Below are 20,569 nucleotides of genomic sequence, written 5' to 3' on the forward strand. Positions count from 1 at the left end.
ATTCTACCCCATGGTTTTTGATCAAATACTGCCTGCATATGCCACATTTAATTAATGTCTTCTTTATGACTTAACTTTTTTTCATGACACTTCCAATTCATTATAATAATACGATAATATTTCACTTTACTCACATCATATAATGCAACCAACGTAGAGTTGTGGTATCATATATTTAGACTCTCTGTTAACAGTTGCCATAGATTGATTGATTGATTGACCCATAACAACGGAACACTTATAAGATATATTAACACTACCACGCACGTGTTTCCCATCAGTTTTTTTTTTTCTTGTTTGGTATGTATCCTAGTCACTTTGAAAAATATACTACTACTACTACTACTACTACTACTACTACTACTACTACTACTACTACTACTACTACTACTACTACTACTACTACTACTACTACTACTACCGAAGAGATCTTGCCAGATAGACTCAGTGTTTCCATAACGTGAACTGCTGATTTTCGTCATGAAGTTTGCGCAGTATGTTTTCTCAGCACACAAAAGCCACTGCCATTGCCATGGTTCATGACAAAATGCTACTCATTGGCAAGATTTATTTGTTAATTTATGTTCGCGCTCTTACTAACAATGTTTTGATAGATATCTCAATGATAATTGTGTATGTGGTTTATCTATACTTTAATCAACTTCACCATGGTCATTCCCAAAATTTACTAACATTATCTAGGTTCCTGAATGGCGCCCGCAATATTTAGATTATAAGGTATGTATTCGACAGAGATATGTCAACCTCGCCCCAGCCAAATTTCAACACTTTGTAACTAACCAATAAATAGCAAGGGAAGAAGAAACTTAAAAAGATCAATCGGCCTGATTTCCCAAACAAAGTCAGTGTCAGCAATCTTAAGCCCCTGCTGTTCTGGAATACCAATGGAGCGACACAAGCGTCATTTCAGAGCCCTCGTTTGAATGCTCAAATTAGAAAAAAGTCTCGCGCTGACCCATTATCATCATCTTTTTCCTCCAATATTTCTAATTCTAAGAGTAATCATGATAATCCTTTTTTCCTTCCTCCGCCAGAATTGAACGAAGCGATTTTTGACGGCAAATCTTCCAAACATTCTAATTCCAAAGACCCCCTGGTTGACGAATTGTCATCATCTCCAGTAGCGTCAGTGAAAAAAAGAACTCCATTACATAATGAAAGAACTCCATTACTCGCGCCAATCAATGAGACTAATCTCAATAATAATAATGCAGACCACGGATCTTTTGACATCGGCGATGCATCTTTTGAATTACCGTCGTTTATTGAGGATGGTGGTGATCGCCCTTTGACAAGAAAGAAATCCATTGTGGAGAATATTAATATTGGGGCTCTGAATGTTTTCAACACCATCAAACGTCATTCGTCGATTTTCAACCCAGAGAATATTGCCCACCTAGGACCTAGAAGACCTAGTACCGCAATGAATGAGCATGACATGATTCAGTTACAGAATTCTTTTGACACAGATAAGCAAGAGTTTTTGCAATGGTTGGACTTGGAATTGATAAAAATCAATGAGTTTTTCAAGGATAAAGAAAATCAATCAATCCAGAGATATTTGTTGTTGCAAGACCAGTTATACCAACTTAGACTGAGCAAAGAGCTGAAACAAAATGGTAAAGTTAAAGTTACCAATGGTAAACATCATCATCCGGTGTTCAATTTTTTTAATAAAAATGTGGCAGATGATGCTGATGACGAAGCAGAAGAAGAAGAAGAAGAAGAAGAAGAAGAAGAAGAAGATAATGATGATAGTACCAATAATAATCATAATCATAAGAATCCAAAGTTGAGCGCGATGAGGAGTCCCGATACCATACTCCCCACAGTCGGGAAATATGAATTACCATCTTTGCCAAGATTTCGTTTTTTGAAAAAATCATCTAATAATGAAAACGGAAATAGTTTTGATGATGGTAAACATGATGCTGAAAGTACTGCCAGTACTAGCAACCACGATGACGTTGAAAATAACCCTTCGATTGAATGTAATGATCCTGCATACAATAGAAGAGACTATCTCAAGAAGACTGTGGCACAAACCGATATTCCCCCATATCCTCAGGCCAAACGACAATTGAAACATGCATTACTTGAATTCTATAGAAGTTTGGAGTTGCTCAATAGTTACCGGAGCTTGAATCGTACCGCTTGTCGAAAAATGATCAAGAAATTCGACAAGACCACCGGACTGCTGCAACTTCCGGGATTCATGGCAAAAGTTAATGACAGCTATTTTGCCTCCAGTGAAGTATTAGATGAATTGATGGCAAAAGTTGAAGACTTGTACACATTTTATCTTGCAAATGGACACCGGAAATTGGCTATTGAGAAATTGAGAAGCGTCAGCAAAGTTCAAGAACACTATTTCCCGTTGTTTTGTGGAGGTTTATTACTTGGATGCGCAATTCCTATAATTATATTCACCATACTTAGAGCAGCGAAGAAAATTCATCAATTTCCAGAACATCATTTACTATTGCAAATCTGGGGAGGATTTTTCATTTCGATGATGATGGCTCTTTGTTTCACAGTTCACTTTTGTACTTGGGATTATTATAAGATCAATTACAAATTCATTTTTGATTTCCATCCCAAAACAGCTTTGGATTTCCGTCAGTATATTGTGATGCCCAGTTTTTTTTTATTCTGTGGCTCGATAATTGCGTACTTCAGCTTTGAAAACGATGGTGGGTGGCCCAGCGGTTTTTTACCAAGAGACATGCCATGGGTTTACGTTGGATTAGTATTAGCGGTTTTTTTGAACCCAGTTAATGTATTTTATTATAAATCCAGAAGATGGTTACAAGTAACACTTTGGAGATTGTTCTTTTCTGGGTTTTATCCGGTGGAATTCAAAGATTTCTTCTTGGGGGATATTTTTTGCAGTTTGACATATTCCATTAGTAACGTCTCATTTTTCATTTGTTTATATGCGACACATTGGACCAATGAAGCAAGATGTGGGTCTAGCCAATCGAGATTGATGGGTTTTTTAGCGACTTTACCGAGTATTTGGAGATTATTGCAATGTTTTAGACGTTATGCAGATACTGGTGAATGGTTCCCACATTTAGCGAATATGTTGAAATATACTATATCCGTGGTATATTATATGGCGTTAAGTATTTATCGGATTGACAAAGCTGATAGTAATAAGAAAATTGCCTTCATAGTGTTTGCATTTGTCAACTCCATTTACAGCAGTGTGTGGGATATTTTCATGGATTGGTCATTGATGCAATTTGATTCCAAAAACAAGTACTTGCGGAATAATTTGGGTTACAAGAAAAAGAATCATTTATATTACATGGCGATGATTCTGGATGTGATTCTAAGATTCCAATGGGTTTTCTATGCGTTCTTTGCCCAACGGATTCAACAATCGTCGTTGACGAGTTTTTTCATTGCGTTTGCCGAGTTTATCCGTCGTTTTATCTGGGTTTTTTTCCGGATGGAAAATGAACATTGTACGAATGTTAACTTGTTGAAAGCTTCGAGAGAAATTCCTTTGCCGTACCCTGTGGTGTATTATTCCAAGCCCCATCATGATCATGATCGTACAGCCAATGTATCCATTAGAGACCAAGAGTCGATGGTGGGAGTTGGCGATGAGGATGTTGGCGACACTACTAATGCGGGATCGATCCTACATCATGATCATCCTGAGCAAGAAGGAGAAAATGAATTGACTAAACCAACTGGTGGGGTACAATCGTTCTTGCGGGCCGTTAGCCACGCCATGACTTTGGCTCATGTGAAGGATTTCCAGAGACCAAAGAGAAAAGCGTCCCTGAAGGTGGATAACAATAGTAGTGATGATGAGGATGAAGAAGATGAGGAAGAAGATAGTGATGGCGATAATAATAACAATAATGATCTTAATGCTCTGCAACATCGGGATCGCTGATGACCGCCGTTGAATCATAAGTGAGACATTAAAGATTATCGGAACGGTCCATGTGATAGACTCAGTCAGTACCCACCCAGCCCACTCAGCTAGCTAGTTCACACTCTTACTTTTTTTTTTCTTTTTCTTTCTTTCTTTCTTTATTCCCATTTTTAATACCAATTCATGTAACGAGTGATACCATCCCCCCTTGCTAGGCTTTGTTATTTTTCCAGTCGCTGTAGGAAATGTTGCACCTGGTAATCTCATGGTGTATCCGTTGTTCTGGGCCCTCAGTGCAGCGCGTTATTTTCTATCACGTGTGAGTGATGTACGTCAATGCGCAGTGTGGTGCATTATGCGGATCGCGCGACAGCCAAAAAAAAAAAGCATCCAAACATCCCAAACTTCTTTATGGGGGGGAGAAGGAAGGACTAAGAACTCTCTTGCCAACAGATACAATAACCATTGGTGAATGCCGCGAAATGTCTTAGTTGGTGGTGATCAGAAGATAGAGTTTAAGGCTGATTTGCCAGATAGAGGGACCAGAGGGAAAAAAAAAAAAAAAGGAAAAAAAGGAAAAAAAAAAAAAAGGATGATGTCTTAGTCTACGACGACTCTAGTAAAGAGACCACAACTTCAATAATCATCAAGGTAGTCGTTTCCTTGCAATTTGATTCATCACCAGTTATATCTAAATATGCTCCGGTGATATTTATATCCATAGATCTATACATCTATGGACATCTATATATATATATATATAGATAAGTGATATCAATTTTTTTCGATCTCCTCCGCGGATCTGAATGTTTTCCCCAAAGAGGGGGTGGGGCTACTATACACCACTTACTGATTCACTTATGAATTCCTTTTTCCCTCTTTCCGTTTTTCTTCTTCTTCTTTTTTTTTTTGGCATTTTCCTACATTCTATCTCTTTGGTTTCTTAGTGATCCTCCAACTATAATCCTCTTTGATATATTCAAAACAATTTGAAATCCCACCAAGTTTCTCCGTCATCTAAAAAAGTTTAATCTTTATCTATTATTTTTCAGAACCATGCTGCATCCGGTGTCAAATGACATCCCCCGACAAGAACCACTAGATAATACCGATGAAGAAGAAGAAGAAGAGTATCTCATTAGAATCACCTCGCAACCCCCATCCTCCTCGATTTCTCAGACTGAAATCATAAATTTTTTATCAAGAGTGATCGATCCTAATCGTATTTCGTCCATTAAGTCTTCATCAGCGGGAATATTCCTAGTATACATAATCGGGTATAATTCAGCCTGGAAATGTGTGGCCACTTTACATGGAGAAACTTTGGCAAATAAGACATTGATATTGCAATTTTCAAGCAAATCCAATGACAATGTGTTTCCAATCACATCGTCTTCTGTAATGGCTTCCCCGAGATCTTCATTCACTTATATTCCTGAAGAGCTGATACTACCACAACCAATGTACGGTCAATACTACCCCATGTACAATATCCCAAGAGATCCCTTAAATTATCCTTATCATTATTATCCTAACCACGGATCAGTGTCATCTAGGACTTTTTCAAACTCTTCAGACTCTAATTTCTCTAGGAAACCATCCACCGAGCGCTCATCGGTATCTTCAATCTCTGGTCCTCAAAAAAAATCAGAAGCACCACCAGCATTCATGCCAGTACACTTTGGAGCCACTCCTCCAATCAATAGACCCCAATCCCCATTTTCCAAACCTGATTCCAGAGAGGTTCCGGAGCCTTCTTCACTTACTAATCCCCAACACAAACAACTAACGGCATTTGATCCATATTTCATAAAACAAACTATCCCATTCACTTCTCAAGATCCAACCTCCACTTTCCCAATAGGCCACCCCCCTCCGAATCCATCTAATTTCAATTATCCTTTCCAGATGGATTGGTACTATTCTTCTAATCCTCATCCTCCGCCTCCTGCTTCTGCTCCTCCTTATCTTTCAGGTCGCAATCATAGCATGTTCCCATCTAGCGACAATAATACTAATAACAAGTTTCGAAATAGCAGCTATCCATCTCAAAACTATCATCCCTCCAGTCATCATCATAAGGGCAGATACCCTTACTTATCATCATCTTCTTCTTCTTCTTCTTCTATATCCGGATCTTTGGTAACGTCCTCTTCTACAATGACTTCCCCACGCAAGAAAAATCACAATAATAACAACTCATACCCAAACTTACCTACTAAAAGATCCTCGTCTTCTGATATCTTCTTTGGTCCAGCAAATAAATATAACCAGATTCTTCACTTTGACTCTAATAAATCTTCAGAAACCCTCGGCTTCTCCTATCCTCCACACTTAGAAACGATCAACCCTAACCGGCTTTTCTTTGGGAACTTACCTTATAGCACCACTTTGGAAGAATTGAAATCGTTGCTTTACAAAAATGATCTTGATCGATTCAGTATCGAGTTCCCAAAAGATGGAATTTCTAGAGGTTACGCGCTTGTTTCTTTCGAGTCCGGTACCAGTGCCGAATCGGCAATCGAATTGTTCAATAATTTTAAGTTCCAAGGGAGAAAATTAACCGTTAGGTATGATCGGTTCCCAAGCTTAGCTCAAAAAAATTTAAGAAATACGAAAACTTTCATATACTACAATGGTATTAGTCAATCTAGTGAAGCTGGCAATAATGCTAAAATGAAAAAGGATGAGCTGTTGCTTACACCAATAAATGATAAATCTGTAACTAACGAAAAGTTTCAACCTCAAGACTTTAAAAAAGATGCAGAAATCGCTAGAAATTTGGCAGCCGAATTGAGTTCGTCTTTGAAAATCAGTAAGTGATATCATCATTTTTAGCTTGGATTAATTTATTTGTACATTTATAGAATTATAATTTCCTACAAGTCTGCTTTCAATCTACTGTGTATTCTTAATTTGTATGTAATTTTTTTTTTTTTTGTTGTTTTTTTGGTATCAGTCCTAACTGAACTATACAAAAATAAAAGTATCGCTAATCATCAAGGATAATTATTTAAATAGAACCAAATATCAAAATAAAAACCGCAAGAATACCAAACACAGAACTAATGATCGCTGCTCCTGATTCGTACTCATCTTCATTAGAGGTGTAGCTGTCGTTATAATTTCCATTCAAATTAGTATAGTTTGAATCCAGAATATCAGTATTATCATAGTATTTATCATCATCACTAATTGTTTCATTTGGAAAACTATCTGTATTTAAGTTCTTAACTCTTTCGGGAAACCTTTGTTTGAAAATTTCGGACTCTTGTTTTTGTGGAGAAAGGCTATTGTGTTTCTCAAAAGGATATTTAACTTTAGGAGAATCAAAGCTTGGGTAATCAAAGATGTTATGTGCTGATTGGTTATTGAAAGCCAAATCAATGCTAGTCAAATTAGAGGAAGTGATTTCTTGGAAAATTCGCAATTCTTGTGTCAAATTTTCAAGGTTTTCATTAAAGGATTCATACAATGTTTCATTGTAATTCAAGATGTAAGGATTGGTGTCACAAAGGTTTTTGAAATTCAAATAACTTTCTGAGTTCTGAACAGCAAGAGAGTTATTGTTAGTATTTGATAATCAATTTAATGACTATTGTATAATAAACAACTTAAGAACAATGTACTTACGAGGGTTGAACAATACTGAGCACACTCCACTATGGAAGCACCAATAATATAACATTGGCAATGAAAGTTACTCATAGAACAAACTTGAAATCCTTTTTTTGCTTTTTCAAGGCATTTCATATACTGATTCTCCGTCTGTAAACAGGATATTAGTAAAAATGTTCATCGATTAACCTGGCTTATTCTTATGTGCATAGAGTATTATACATACACATAATGGAGTAGAGGTTGCAAAATAGCTGTATAAGGTGATATTATTCATTTTTGTCTTTATTAAGGATTCTCTTTTGTTAATTCTATCATCTTGAATTCTTTCATTGTCAGTTTCAAGTTTATTATCACCAAAATATGGAGTGAATAATGCTGATTCCGCAAAACCTAATAAGCATGTAATAGGGATTAGTCTAACCATGTGTATGATTGTAAGAATAGAAAAGAAGAATTTGAATCTTTATCAATCACTTTTCTCAATTCTACTGGATCACGGTTTGTTTTTTTTTGAATAAAGTCAGATCACTAAAAAACTTTTGTTTTGTGCTGTTGAGTGAGACTTCTCCCAATCGATTCCCTTCTGGACTTTTTGGACTTGAAAGATAATCGAAATTTTTATAACCGATAAAGGGAGCTTATTCAAAATATCATTTACTTTATTTTTTTGTTTTTTTTTCTTTGTTTTTTTAACATTCTTTATGCTCCTGTAGACTTTTTGTGTTTTGTTACTATTCATGTATGTTCATTACTATGCATACGTTTCTGCCACAAAGACGGTGAACAAAATACAAAAGCCAATACATATCCAAATAAGTGCAACTTGCTAATATTTTCTGTGGAATTATGAATTTAGAGAAATTTAAAACATATTTTCTCTTTTCCCAGATAATTAACGGAGCTTGAAAGGTTATTTTATCAATCCTTCGAAGCAACCATTGATCTTCATCAAGATCTTGAGAAACAATTTACAACAGCATCAATATTGATCATAATTATATTTATGTATATATAATATATATATGAACATAAAAAATGGGGTAGTACATTGAATTTTTGAATTTTATATGGTTTAATACAATAATAACAGTGATGCTTCACTAGTTTTTTGTAATAGTGTTTCTTGTACTGGGGTAAGACATCGAAACTTTTAAAAAGCAACTGGCTAACGTAATGAAATGACTATTATATTAATAATTATGGATTTAGAGCTGGAGGAATTCTACAGAATTGATTTATTTGAGTAATTTATAGTGAAAACGAATGAGCCGATGTGTCATACTCGCTATTGTAGAAACTTATAGATAACCATCGAAAAAAAAAAAATTCGCTGATGCGAATGCAGAGTGTGTGCATAGACTAGACACTACTTCAAAAAATTGCCAAAGCTAAGAACGATAGATCTTTTTTGCTTAAGGTCACTTCTAAATAAAGGGAGGAAACAAGAACTACTAAATAAGCACAAAAAACAAAAGGAGCAAATAGAAGAAATAGAAATTAGTGAGGATTACTGGACATTGCAATTGGAGTTATCTTAATGACCGAAGGAAGATGAGAACCCCATCTTTTTTTTTTATCTTTCTAGAAGATTTCCATAGTTCCCCAGTCCTTATTCAAGTAACCGTCATTTATTGTTAATAATAATGAGGCAATCGATTTTCTTTTTTTTTTTTTTTTTTTTTTATGAAAGAAAAATCCAGGAACTGACACTTTCCTCCTACACTACACACTCTTTCATTTTTTCTCCATCAGAAACAAAATGTTTATTTTTACATGTTAATTAACCAGATCAATACTATAAAAATAGTGTACCATTTATCATAGAGGAAGGTTTTAATGGAGACTATGGAATGAGCGCCAGATTGCCTATTCACGAGCATTAGAAATATCAAACAACAAAATGTCCGAAGCACCAGCTTTCTTCAAGCCATCCATAATCTTACCCTTTTCTTTCTTTTCGATCATTGAACTCACGGCAACCCAATCAGATTCTTCCAATGGGGAAATTGTGGCGGCACGACGACCAGGAGTCAATTGTAACACCCCTGGTAAAATGTCTCTTGGGGCATTATAGTTACACAAAACGTATTTTTGGGCCAACAAAACACCGGCAATTCTGGAAGTGATGGTTTCTGCCAATTCTGGGTGAGATGGGTGTTTGCTCTTGATCAAGTGGGCGGAAGTGGTCACCAAAGTGTCAATGTCGGTCAACCCAGCAGCTCTCATGGTTTCACCAGATTCGACCAAATCAACAATAGCGTCAGCAACTCCGAGAGCACAAGATGCCTCAACGGAGCCTCCGACATACTTGATCTTAGTTTGGATTGGTTCACCTGGTTTTACCCCCTCTAATTCCTCGAAGTATTGTCTTGTCAAGTTGGTGAACGATGAAACAATAGTCTTACCAATCAATTGCTTTGGTTCCTTGTATGGTCCATTCTGTGGTACTTGTAGCTGTAATTTACATTTACCAAATGCCAAATCAAGGGCTAATTCGACATCCACTCCGCTTTCTTTAACTTGATCAACCCCAGTGATACCAAGTGAACAACGACCTTCACCAACAAAAGTTGGAATATCAGCCGCTGGCAAAAACACTAAGGCTATTGGTAGATTGGTACAAAGGGCAATATCCAATCTGTTATTTCTGTTGAATGAGATATCCGAGCCTTTCAATAAGGTAATACATTTTTCATAAAGACGACCCTCTATTTTGCAACTTTTGTTAGTAGCTGCTGCATTGACAGATTTCCCCATGGTAATGGTATCTCAGAATCAAGGTTTGAATACGTACTCTTTGGGACGGCGAAAAGCAAACGATCAGTCAAGTGATTCACTAAATCCATTCTATAGAGTGATTCCTATAAATCTATTGTATATATCTAAATATTCTTGATCTGGGATTGTGAAGATTGAAAAATTATGACGCGAACAAAAGTGGTTACACAACGTTTTTGACTCATCCAAAAAAAGCGAGAAAACCGGAAAAAAAAAAAAAAAGCAACAAGCATATGCTGACGTAAGCGCTTACACCAACATTTTCTCTTTCAAGTCAGCTGACTACCAATCCATTTTAACCCGAACACCAACTTGAATATTATTTACCCGCAAATGACGCACAAAAATACTTGCGGGTGACGAAAGCTTTGATTTTTTTTTTTTCTGTTTTGGGGGGATTTTTGAAATTTGTAAAATTTTCCCTGGCAATAACATAGGAAGATCTTTTGTATTATCACAAAATAAAGTCAGCATTTACAATCAATAAAAATGGTATGTTTGGCAAAAGAATGATGAATGGAAACAAAGCAAACGTTAATACTGGGATATTATCTATTGATTAGACTGAGAGGGACTGGTTAAGAATTAGATATTGATCCTGAAAATTATTTTGATTTCTGGCCAACTGAATCCGTAATGAGTTTGGAAAGCTACAAATTTCTTTGGTCATGAATGAAGCAGGCGAGCAATATAATAATGGCTCTGAATATTTGGAAGTACCGGAGTATGGATGGATGAGGCATGACCATTATCCAGAATGACGAAACTTTTAATTGATTGATTTCGGTAAAAAATCTGGTCTTCCAAAATATACATTTGTCTATCGATCATGGATATTGAAAATCATAAAATGAATGTTTTCATTTTTTCTCAACTAGTTTGTGTGTTGTGAATTATGTGCTGGATCGTTGGATCGTTGAATATTCTGAAGAATTTTTCTGCGAAAAAACTATGGAAGATTTTTTTTTTTCAATTATATGATTTGTGAATGGTTTTCCGTTTTATTTCTTTAAAGTACCAACTTATCATTGATAATATTTCCCGGCTATTATAATTGCTACTTTTTATTATTGCAAACGGCATTCCTTACTAACTCTATATGATAGGATTCTAAAGCCGCTCCAGTTACTCTTGCCAAAGTTATCAAGGTCTTAGGTAGAACCGGTTCCAGAGGTGGTGTCACCCAAGTCAGAGTCGAATTCATCGATGACTCTTCCAGAACCATTGTCAGAAACGTCAAGGGTCCAGTCAGAGAAAACGACATCTTGTGTCTTATGGAATCTGAAAGAGAAGCCAGAAGATTGCGTTAAGTTGAGTTTTACAATTACAAATTTTATACAAACAAAATTTTTCAAAATAAACCTCTCCATTTCACGACTCTTATTGCTGCTTTTTGTTACATAATTCCAAAAATCCTGTTAAGTCGAATATGTTTTGATGGCTCATTAGTGTTTATATAATAATCAACCTATTGTAATAAATCTTCATATTTGGATGAAATCAATTGTATATTGAATTTGTAGATTAAGTCTTTTTTTTTTTAAGAGAAGGAAAGAAAAAATAACCACAAGATTGTAGTGAAATTTTTGGATTGTTCAAATGCTTGTCAAAAGGAAATGAAAAATACCAAAAACGCGAGTGAGTGAGTGAGTGAGTAAGTGAGTAAGTGAGTTTTTTTTTTTTTTTTTGTAATTCGTTAAATCGTTAGTGGTGAATTAATAAAAAGAAAGGAATAATTTTTTTTTGTTTTTTGTTTTAGACCATTCATTAATCAATGACTTCATCGCATGTATCATAAACCTAATGCTGAAACCAAAAAGAGGAGCACTGACAGCAAACAAACAAACAAGTAGGAAAGGAAAAAATTAACAACAAAAAAAGAATGAAGGAACTTTAGGAGTTACAAAAGAATAAGGAGGAGAGTGAGAGAGACAAAAAAAAAAAAGAGAACCCAGAACAATCAAATAATAACAACAATAAACAGTAAAAATACATCTTCAACCACCATATGCTTTTCAAACCAAAGCACGTCGCCAACTAACCAGATATAGCCAAATATCTACCGTAATACCACAAATATGAATAACAGAGAAAGAAAAAAAAAAAGCTAAAAAGAAACAAAAAAAAAAATAAAACACCTCCCATTATTATCTAAAATTTATCATTGATCTGTCATCTCTGTATCAACGGGATGAGAAGGTTGTACGGTAGGATTATTAGTAGCGGTATTATTGGGGTTAGTGTTGTGAGGACCATTATTATTATTATTAGTCTTGGCCTTTTCTCTTTTCCAAAATTTCAATAGCAAATCAGCATAACGCTGCAATTCATCTGGTTGGATCAACAACTTAAAATCTGTTAGCAAGATGAATTGAAGCTCGATATGATTCAATTCATCTAATGGTAATCCTCCAACTCTAGCATATCTTGCATTTTTGTAAAAAACATCACTGAAGAATTTCGATGAGACGGTAATACCAGCAATGATCAATCGATGAATATTAAAACTATCCATGACAAAAAGTTGGGATTGAGAAGTATGCCTTTTGAAACCCCCTAATGACCCAGGAGATGTTGCTGATAGTGATGATTGACTGTTACAATCATCATTGGAGGAGTTGATATTTGCTAGCTTAGCAATTCTATCAAAGTAAACCAATAAACTTAAAAAAACCTCGTTGGTCATCGGACAATACTTCAAAATTCTGAGGAAATAATTATAAATAGGAATCGCTGGAACGTTGGTCCCATGAAAGGCTAAAACGTTGGCAGTGAATTTGTTAGTTTCGTGCAATTGAGACGCTTGATTATAGTGATTTGGATGCAAAGTATCGTTGGCATCAATGATTTTTTGTAATAAGGACGCGAGCATGAGTAATAGCTCTTGAGATGGATAATCAACAATATTCAAATGTTCTTCACCCCTACTATCAATAATAATACCATTCTGGCTTTGATGGGGAATTATTGGATCATAAATCTCTTTGGCTGCATTAAATGGTTCGTTTGATTCCAGTAATTGATGGTGATGGTGGTGATTATGATGATGGGTATGTGTTTGAGGATTGACATTTGCCGAGCCATTGTTACTGTTGATGTTATTATTTTGAATATTGGAGCTTGCAGTTTCCATAGAAATATTGGTGGTTGTAATTGCTGGAGCTGGCTGAGGGAAATGAAAGTTAAAGCTTCCCAGCTGCATTCCCGGGGCAGCGATAGAATGAGGATGGAAGTTATTGAAACTTTTTGGTTCGGACGAGACTGGGATAAAATGGTTAGTTTTACCCAAGGAAACTGGGGCCGAAGAATATGATGATGCCGCAGCATTGTAATTATTAAGTTGATCTTGCTTGATGCTGTACTTGAAAGAAGACGACAAAGACGACGTCGAGTTATCGACCACAGGAAACTTTTGGTTACTTGGTGGTGGAACAGCTCTCATATTCGAATTACTATACGTTCGATGACCCAAGCCTCGATCTCTAGGGTTAGGATAAGGGAAGTTTGACTTTGAGTCATCGATTTGTTGTAACTTTTCTTTCGGACTTGAATTTAATGATTTCTGAACTTTTGCTAGTTTGGAAGTAAGTAACGACGCACGAGGTCCAGGATTAATGAATTCCGATCGGTCACTAACTGAGTTATTGGAGTATCTTCTATAATGAGATTCAGAGGGATTCGGCAAAGGACTTTCAGTATTTCCCATAGTGTTACTATTATTAAATGTGAAATTACTATTACTACCAATGCTACTTGCAGCATATTGACTTAAATCCGCACCTTGTGGTAAATAGGACGATGATGGTGTGTTGGTATTAACTGGCAAAGCTCCATTTTGTGTGAGTGAGTTTTGTGGGTTATTGACATCATACGACGAACCTCCTGCTGTGTTGTTGACGGAGGCACCATTTTGATGTCCAGGAATTCCTATGGGATATACCATGTCGTTATTATTCTGTGGGAGTTGATCAACATTAGTAAATTGTTCATTAATGAATTAACTCTTATCGTTTAATGCAATATATTCTTTCCCCCCCTGTCTCGACTCGTGGTGTGCTTCGTTGTTGCGCACATCCAATTGGATGTTAGAGATTAATATAAGCTTTAGACGGTATTCCTTTAAAATGGACCAAAATTCTGGGATCATCATAATCTGGTTTGGTTCCACCAAGTCTCCAGAGGAGGCAAAAAATAAGTCTTTGAAAAGGACGGATACTCACCTGCGTCACTTGGATGTCGGAGTTACACCTTGTAGATTGTGCTGGCTTGTGACCCAAGACTATAAAAGAACGGACAGTGCGGCAACCTATTTTTGATCTTACAACCAATAATAATGTGATGGGCCCAAATTGCTTATTAAAAAAACACTGTCGATTGGGCGGATACCCGGCGCTCGGTTCCCTATATAAGCCAACTTGGGCGGTCACCCGGGGGAAGGAGGAAACCGGCGGCGGCGTGAGCCGCTGGTTACAGAGCCCCTGGGCAGGAGATCCAAAGCGGCGGGCCGTTTTTTTTTGTGTGATTTTTTTCCGTTCTCTGACGATGTATGATATAATGATAGTAGTTATATGTCTATAAACAGAATACAACCATAGAAAATGTCTAGGGCTTCAAAGATCACGCTAGCGGCTACCTCGTTGACATGCGCTGCCACCGTCGTGTGGGTCCACTATGTCCAAGAAGCAGAAAGAGCGGTACGTGTCTGATCTCTTTATTTTTGTTGCACCATAATGTGTCAATCCCCAACTAACATGATTACTATAGGCCTTACATGAAGGTCCAAAAAAGGATGCCAAAAGAATGCAAGAGAAGATCGCAGCTAATGAAAAGAAGAAGATGATCAATGATCAAGAACATAAATTACAGCTAGAATTGCGCAAAAAGTACGAGGCGATCCAGCCGTTGAGTGGGGTGAAGGTTGTCGGAGAAGACACCAACAAGACCCAAGAATAGATCAACTAAAACATCATTTCCTTTCAATGTAAATATTTTCAACCTACATAGCAGATAGCTGCTTTCAAATCTCTTTCACACACAGAAAAACAGAGTGAACAAAACACAGCAAAAATAATGCCGCCTACTTGTACTAATTGAACAAAAATTTTTTATACCGTGTAATAATGGCTATAAAATGTAATTTTTCAACTAGGTTAACATGTACTAAAGAATACTTCCTTTGTGTCCCTCTTTCTGCACATTTGTGGACAATAAGGACATTTGAAAGAAACGCTGTCCTGTCCAATTGATCTGTTTGTAGAACTATTTATTCTCCATATGTTTCTGGCAGAACTGACTTCTCCAGGTGCTCCTGTCAAATTGAATCTTCTAAAGGTGACGTATGAGTTATCATTGTAACTATTGTCATCCATGTCAAGGGGCTGTGATATAGCATTGGCCGAAGATGTCGAATTATTGTAACCCTCACTGTATCGATTTTCCATGTAACTTTCTTCCCCTTGAACTTCCTGATCTTCATCTTCATCTCCTTCATCTTGCTGATCGGAGTCAGGGAAGTCATAATTTTGATTTGATAATTCATTCTCTAGTGAATCATCAAAGCCATCTGAACTCCCATTAGTTGTATTTTGCTGATCTGCAGCTTCACTATTATTTTCATTCCCATCATCATGGAAAACATCATTTTCAAGCCAGCTTCGATACGCTCTTCTTCTTTTTTGAAATTGTTTACTTTCTAGCAAATTATTCAAACTTTCTCTTGATATAATATGTTTGCAAGGCAATAATATTGGAGGGTTCTTCAGAGTAGTCTCTTGTCGTGAAATTGGACAAATGAAGATAGGATGGTCATTTTGTAAAAATTCCGGTAAATCAATACCAATAGGCAACTCATCCTTAGAACCCCATTCCGTTGGAGGGTTATCATTCTTATATTCGCTTTCGTCCCAATCACTTTCTCTTGTTTCATTTGGCATAGAAACTGATCTATTACGTGGGAAATATTCTCCAAAAGACCCTCGATAGATAATATCATTATCAGTTTTATCCTCTTTCGAAGCCGTTGATAGTGATCGCTGCAACTTCTTATTAACAGAGTTAAATTTAACAATATATGGCAAAGCCATATACGAAGCCATAAATACCAAATATAGGTTCGAATTCATGTGCAAATTGTGAATTTGACAGAAATTTTCCACCAATTGTGAAATCGTCGCTCTATAATTTTTCAAATTTTTAGCAAACATTTTGGAATACGGATTCGTTGACACAGCACCACCTTGGGCGTCCTTGAGTTCTTGTGATAAAATTGTTGAAGTGAGCAACTTTGAAGCGGTAGCAATTTTCTCAACAGATCTCTTAGAGTATAGAAATTTACCAAAGTTGCTTTTTGCATAGACGTAAGCGCCAAACCTATTAGTGTCATGGACATCATTGCCATAGCTGGTGGTCTCGTCATCGTCGCATTCGTCAGCAATATGTTTCAAAGATGAATTGACACCATAATATAGCAAATAGAATTGAAGTTCGTGTAATTGGAATTCGATGTCGCTACCGATTTTCTGAAGATCTCTGGAATGAGCTTTACACCATTCGAAGGCTGGAGTCAAATCTGGTTCATCGATCGCAATTATTGAGTCGATCATGCTCTTCAACTTTGCCATATCATTTTTGAAATCTGCTGATATAGAATAATTGAATTGATTTTCCAATAATTCTACTAGTCTGTTATTGGATTCGGATTCTTCCTTCTTAGTGAATTTGCCGTATTTATTAGTTTCTCGTACGACATGATTCAATATTGTCTGGTTGATCAAGTCTTGGTTGGCACTGGTTAGTTTCAACCCATTAGTGATCGCAGGATTGAACTGTTCAAGTTCTTCCAATAGGTCGAATTCGTACACCTTGTTATCAACAAGCTTCATTATCTTGGACATATGATTGTTTGATTGTTTTTGAACTTTACCGACCCTGTCTTTCCATAAATCAACCCTAGATCTTATTGATTGATTATAATCATAGTTTTTAGATTTGATTTTATTAGTCACTGGAGTATTTTCTTTCAATGTGCCCTGCTTGGTGTTATTATCTGGGGTTCCCCCATTTGAGTCAATCTCCTGTTGTAATTGCTGTTCAACCTCCTTCAAATAAGAAATCAATTCCTTTGTCTCCGTCAACATTGGCTGGGTGCTTCCATTTTGCCTGAATTTACCATACTCGCCTAGTAGCAGCTGGAACACACTATTATTGGCCGCCATTTTTCTATTATCTTCCGGTAATGATATTACTTATCGGATAAGATAGGGAAAAGAAGGAGTAATTTTCTGGAGTCTTCTCACCTCATCGCATCGTCAAAATCGGGGAGGCGTCGCCGGATACAGAGGTGCCATTTCCACGGGTTTTATGTTTTGGCGGACTGTCAAATTGAATTACATTGAAAAGTTGGCTAATAAAAATAATAATGTATATAATACTGGTTGATTGTATTTATCTGAAAAAAGACAGCAGTGTCATTTTCTCGTTTGTTGCAATCATGTTGCGCAGGGACCTGTAAAAATGGCTTCAATTCACACTTCGCTAATAACCACAATCAATCACTTGATTTCGTAAGTTCAAAAAGTCAACAGATGATTGCAGAGTTTAGTCACTTATCCTCTCCTTCTTTGTGTTTCTTCCCCCTAAGCAACGATTAATATGATTGGCGAACCGGCTTCCCGCAATGTTTCTATTGCAATTTGTACAAACAAAATATACGCTGTTATCGCTGACTTTGTCATTGCCAAATATGTCCTTAGAGTTTCCTTTATTAAATATAAATCTTTCTTTAATCTGTTTATCCTTCTGTTTTGTGGTTGGCCGTGGCAACTGTGTCACAGCCAAAGGTCGTCCGTATTGAGATCGTAGATGCTCCTCTTTAAGTAATTCTTCGGCTACCACTTCGTGTGTGATTGAGTTGAGCATTTCAAGAAGGATTTCGGAGCTCTGTAGGAATAGTGTTAGTTTTACTGTTTTTTTTTCTCATCACAAGATACTGGGCTTCTTGAGGAAAGATCAAATCTTGAGTGATCTTGAATACGAAGATCAGCAATCTGAGACCCCATTCAAATGGGAGGTAAACGCACGTACTAGTGAGGCTATCGTTGGCAGTGACATGTCTTATTGATTATTATAGGTATTCTGTATAGTTGCTTGGAAAATGGTATAGATCACCAGAAAATATATTGGGTTTCCTTGAACCTTCTGTTTCCTTGAACCTTCTGTACTGCTGGATAAGGAAAGGGAAAAAATGTGTGAACTTGAAAATTGTCACATGGGCTCATCTGAAAAAAAAAAAAAAAAAAAAATTATAGGAGTGCAATACTTTCAAAGATCAATCATTAGAAAGAAAAAAGTTTGAGTGTTTGAAGGACTGACTTCTATTATCTGGAAAGATAAAAACTGGATAACTCAATTTTGGCTGTGACTCTCACCTCTTTCTATCATATACCATGATTGATGAAGATGATCTTCTTCTTGAAGAATTCACACAAGGAAAGAGTTCAATACCCTCTGAAAAGAACCCTGGCGAAGAAGATGAAGATCAATTAGATGATGAGATCCAAGATTGGGGATCCTTTCTAAAGGCATCGAATATCCAAATCCTGGGGTTGACCCCGCAGTCACATATCGTGCCAAAGAGAGGTGATAAAGGGTTTGAACCTACTGCAAATAACTATGATAATTTACTTTTACAAAATAAGAGAGATATTATGTACGCTACCATAGGAAACTCTTCCCGTGGCCATCATCATAAAAACCACGTTGAAGCGTTCTGGCTGGCTGATGCATCTAGTAACGAGGGGGAAGAACAATATGCTGTGGTCCCAAAACCCAAAGGAAGTGCATTTAACAGTATGGGCATACCGAGTTCCCAACGTCATATTTTTTTGAACTTTGAAGAGATTTTATATTTGGTAGAAAGAGGAAGTGTGGATTGTTATCTCATTGGCAATACAAAAGATGCTAGCGAACAAAAGGCGTTACCAATGAATTTACAAATGTGCTATTCTGCATTCTTAAAATCCAGTGAGGATTATGACATGTTCTACGTCTACAGTTATTTGAAAAGATATGGATATGTGGTGAGACGGGCCACGGAGGATATTAAAAGACCACCAACTGTGAATAATAAAAAAAGAGGTCCAGGGTTGTCGACCACCTTTTGGAATATAATGTTCAAGAAGCCTTTACTAACAGTAGGTTCAATTTTCTATAAATTACTAGGCGCCCCATTACTAGCAGTATTGCCCAAATTAAGAGTTTTGTTGAGTAGGTACTCATGGTCAACATTGTATGAAAGCTTATATGCAACTAGTTATGGCACGGTTCTTGACTATGAAAATTTTAAAGCGGTTGATACTTCTAAATTCAAGATTGTGTACAATCTTTGGAAGCCCAATAATCACCAAAAGGCCAACACTCCACCGGACTTTCAAGTAATAATTGTGAATACCAATTTGACAAGTCTTCCAACAGTGGACGAAATCAAATCAATCTTCAAAAAATGTTATGACCATGACAGAATTTTAATTGCCATTCTTGATAATGGGATGTTGAATTTCATCAAACCAACTTCAAGTAACGTGGGTGGTAAAAATGCGTACTTAGAGGGGATTAAGAAGCAACTAAAAAGAAAAAGAAATAATAATAAGAGTAATAGTAATAGAGGTGGAAGGCTGAACAAGGGTAGTAGAGGGGGAAAAGGTAGAAAATGAGTTTCTATTATGTACTGACGAATTTCACGAACTTTTTTTTTTGCATTTTTTTTGCATTTTTCATGTTGTTTTTTCTGCTTTTATTTCAGAGATTGAAATACTCACTCAATGAGACAACCTGGATCAAATATCAATAAGAGCATATTTGGAGAGCTAGTGATGCATTCGCTCAAAATATATGAACAATCGATATTGGTTACAAATACTATCTTTCTGTACAGGTCAAGACCGAAGACATTTCCGATCAACACATAGTGTAATACACATCTCATGTTTCATTAGATTAAAACTGCTAAGTTTTGATGTTTCTCGCGTATATTTTGGTTCAAGAATACCAAAGTTGCAAAGTCACCAATTACTGTTAATATACTTGTGTAATTTATCTTACATTTTTGCATTTAGAAAGTTAAATGTTAGAGAGGATAACCGTGAATTAAAGTCAAACACCATATTAGGTAAGGTTACAAAAGTAATTGGAAAAAAATTAGAAGTAATAAACAAGACACAACAAAAACAAAAGAGGAGTAATAGGAGTAATAGATAA

General features: G+C 36.4%; 11 protein-coding genes across 11 annotated transcripts; 6 read left to right on the plus strand and 5 right to left on the minus strand. All coding sequences in view use genetic code 12, as the record gives it.

Moving 5' to 3' along the window:
- Positions 1 to 480: 480 nt before the first annotated feature.
- Positions 481 to 3,934, plus strand: SYG1 (Syg1p; the record flags this gene model as incomplete). The annotated part of the gene is made up of 4 exons (XM_064993941.1): positions 481 to 494; positions 615 to 633; positions 703 to 738; positions 812 to 3,934. The coding sequence occupies 4 exons, from the start codon at positions 481 to 483 to the stop codon at positions 3,932 to 3,934; spliced, it is 3,192 nt and encodes a 1,063-aa protein (XP_064850013.1).
- A 1,038-nt stretch (positions 3,935 to 4,972) lies between these two features.
- On the plus strand, positions 4,973 to 6,739 carry DASC09_003390 (RNA recognition motif domain-containing protein; the record flags this gene model as incomplete). The annotated part of the gene is made up of 1 exon (XM_064993942.1): positions 4,973 to 6,739. The coding sequence occupies one exon, from the start codon at positions 4,973 to 4,975 to the stop codon at positions 6,737 to 6,739; it is 1,767 nt and encodes a 588-aa protein (XP_064850014.1).
- Positions 6,740 to 6,929: 190 nt separating this feature from the next.
- Positions 6,930 to 7,961, minus strand: DASC09_003400 (uncharacterized protein; the record flags this gene model as incomplete). The annotated part of the gene is made up of 2 exons (XM_064993943.1): positions 6,930 to 7,463; positions 7,761 to 7,961. The coding sequence occupies 2 exons, from the start codon at positions 7,959 to 7,961 to the stop codon at positions 6,930 to 6,932; spliced, it is 735 nt and encodes a 244-aa protein (XP_064850015.1).
- A 1,442-nt stretch (positions 7,962 to 9,403) lies between these two features.
- HIS1 (ATP phosphoribosyltransferase) lies at positions 9,404 to 10,383 on the minus strand (the record flags this gene model as incomplete). The annotated part of the gene is made up of 2 exons (XM_064993944.1): positions 9,404 to 10,245; positions 10,332 to 10,383. 2 exons carry the CDS (start codon positions 10,381 to 10,383, stop codon positions 9,404 to 9,406), a joined length of 894 nt encoding a protein of 297 aa, XP_064850016.1.
- A 421-nt stretch (positions 10,384 to 10,804) lies between these two features.
- On the plus strand, positions 10,805 to 11,625 carry DASC09_003420 (eS28 family ribosomal protein; the record flags this gene model as incomplete). Its single annotated transcript, XM_064993945.1, has 2 exons — positions 10,805 to 10,807; positions 11,422 to 11,625. The coding sequence occupies 2 exons, from the start codon at positions 10,805 to 10,807 to the stop codon at positions 11,623 to 11,625; spliced, it is 207 nt and encodes a 68-aa protein (XP_064850017.1).
- Positions 11,626 to 12,476: 851 nt separating this feature from the next.
- DASC09_003430 (Pcl6 protein) lies at positions 12,477 to 14,258 on the minus strand (the record flags this gene model as incomplete). Its single annotated transcript, XM_064993946.1, has 1 exon — positions 12,477 to 14,258. The coding sequence occupies one exon, from the start codon at positions 14,256 to 14,258 to the stop codon at positions 12,477 to 12,479; it is 1,782 nt and encodes a 593-aa protein (XP_064850018.1).
- A 181-nt stretch (positions 14,259 to 14,439) lies between these two features.
- Positions 14,440 to 14,631, plus strand: DASC09_003440 (uncharacterized protein; the record flags this gene model as incomplete). The annotated part of the gene is made up of 1 exon (XM_064993947.1): positions 14,440 to 14,631. The coding sequence occupies one exon, from the start codon at positions 14,440 to 14,442 to the stop codon at positions 14,629 to 14,631; it is 192 nt and encodes a 63-aa protein (XP_064850019.1).
- Positions 14,632 to 14,913: 282 nt separating this feature from the next.
- On the plus strand, positions 14,914 to 15,268 carry PET117 (Pet117p; the record flags this gene model as incomplete). The annotated part of the gene is made up of 2 exons (XM_064993948.1): positions 14,914 to 15,009; positions 15,080 to 15,268. The coding sequence occupies 2 exons, from the start codon at positions 14,914 to 14,916 to the stop codon at positions 15,266 to 15,268; spliced, it is 285 nt and encodes a 94-aa protein (XP_064850020.1).
- Positions 15,269 to 15,465: 197 nt separating this feature from the next.
- On the minus strand, positions 15,466 to 17,529 carry RMD5 (ubiquitin-protein ligase RMD5; the record flags this gene model as incomplete). The annotated part of the gene is made up of 1 exon (XM_064993949.1): positions 15,466 to 17,529. The coding sequence occupies one exon, from the start codon at positions 17,527 to 17,529 to the stop codon at positions 15,466 to 15,468; it is 2,064 nt and encodes a 687-aa protein (XP_064850021.1).
- A 382-nt stretch (positions 17,530 to 17,911) lies between these two features.
- Positions 17,912 to 18,424, minus strand: SGF11 (SAGA histone acetyltransferase complex subunit SGF11; the record flags this gene model as incomplete). Its single annotated transcript, XM_064993950.1, has 2 exons — positions 17,912 to 18,253; positions 18,398 to 18,424. 2 exons carry the CDS (start codon positions 18,422 to 18,424, stop codon positions 17,912 to 17,914), a joined length of 369 nt encoding a protein of 122 aa, XP_064850022.1.
- A 335-nt stretch (positions 18,425 to 18,759) lies between these two features.
- SEN54 (tRNA splicing endonuclease subunit SEN54) lies at positions 18,760 to 20,025 on the plus strand (the record flags this gene model as incomplete). The annotated part of the gene is made up of 1 exon (XM_064993951.1): positions 18,760 to 20,025. The coding sequence occupies one exon, from the start codon at positions 18,760 to 18,762 to the stop codon at positions 20,023 to 20,025; it is 1,266 nt and encodes a 421-aa protein (XP_064850023.1).
- Positions 20,026 to 20,569: the final 544 nt, after the last annotated feature.

Source organism: Saccharomycopsis crataegensis (assembly GCF_037102585.1).
Source record: "Saccharomycopsis crataegensis DNA, jcf7180000000072, whole genome shotgun sequence".
Lineage (NCBI taxonomy): Eukaryota > Fungi > Ascomycota > Saccharomycetes > Ascoideales > Saccharomycopsidaceae > Saccharomycopsis > Saccharomycopsis crataegensis.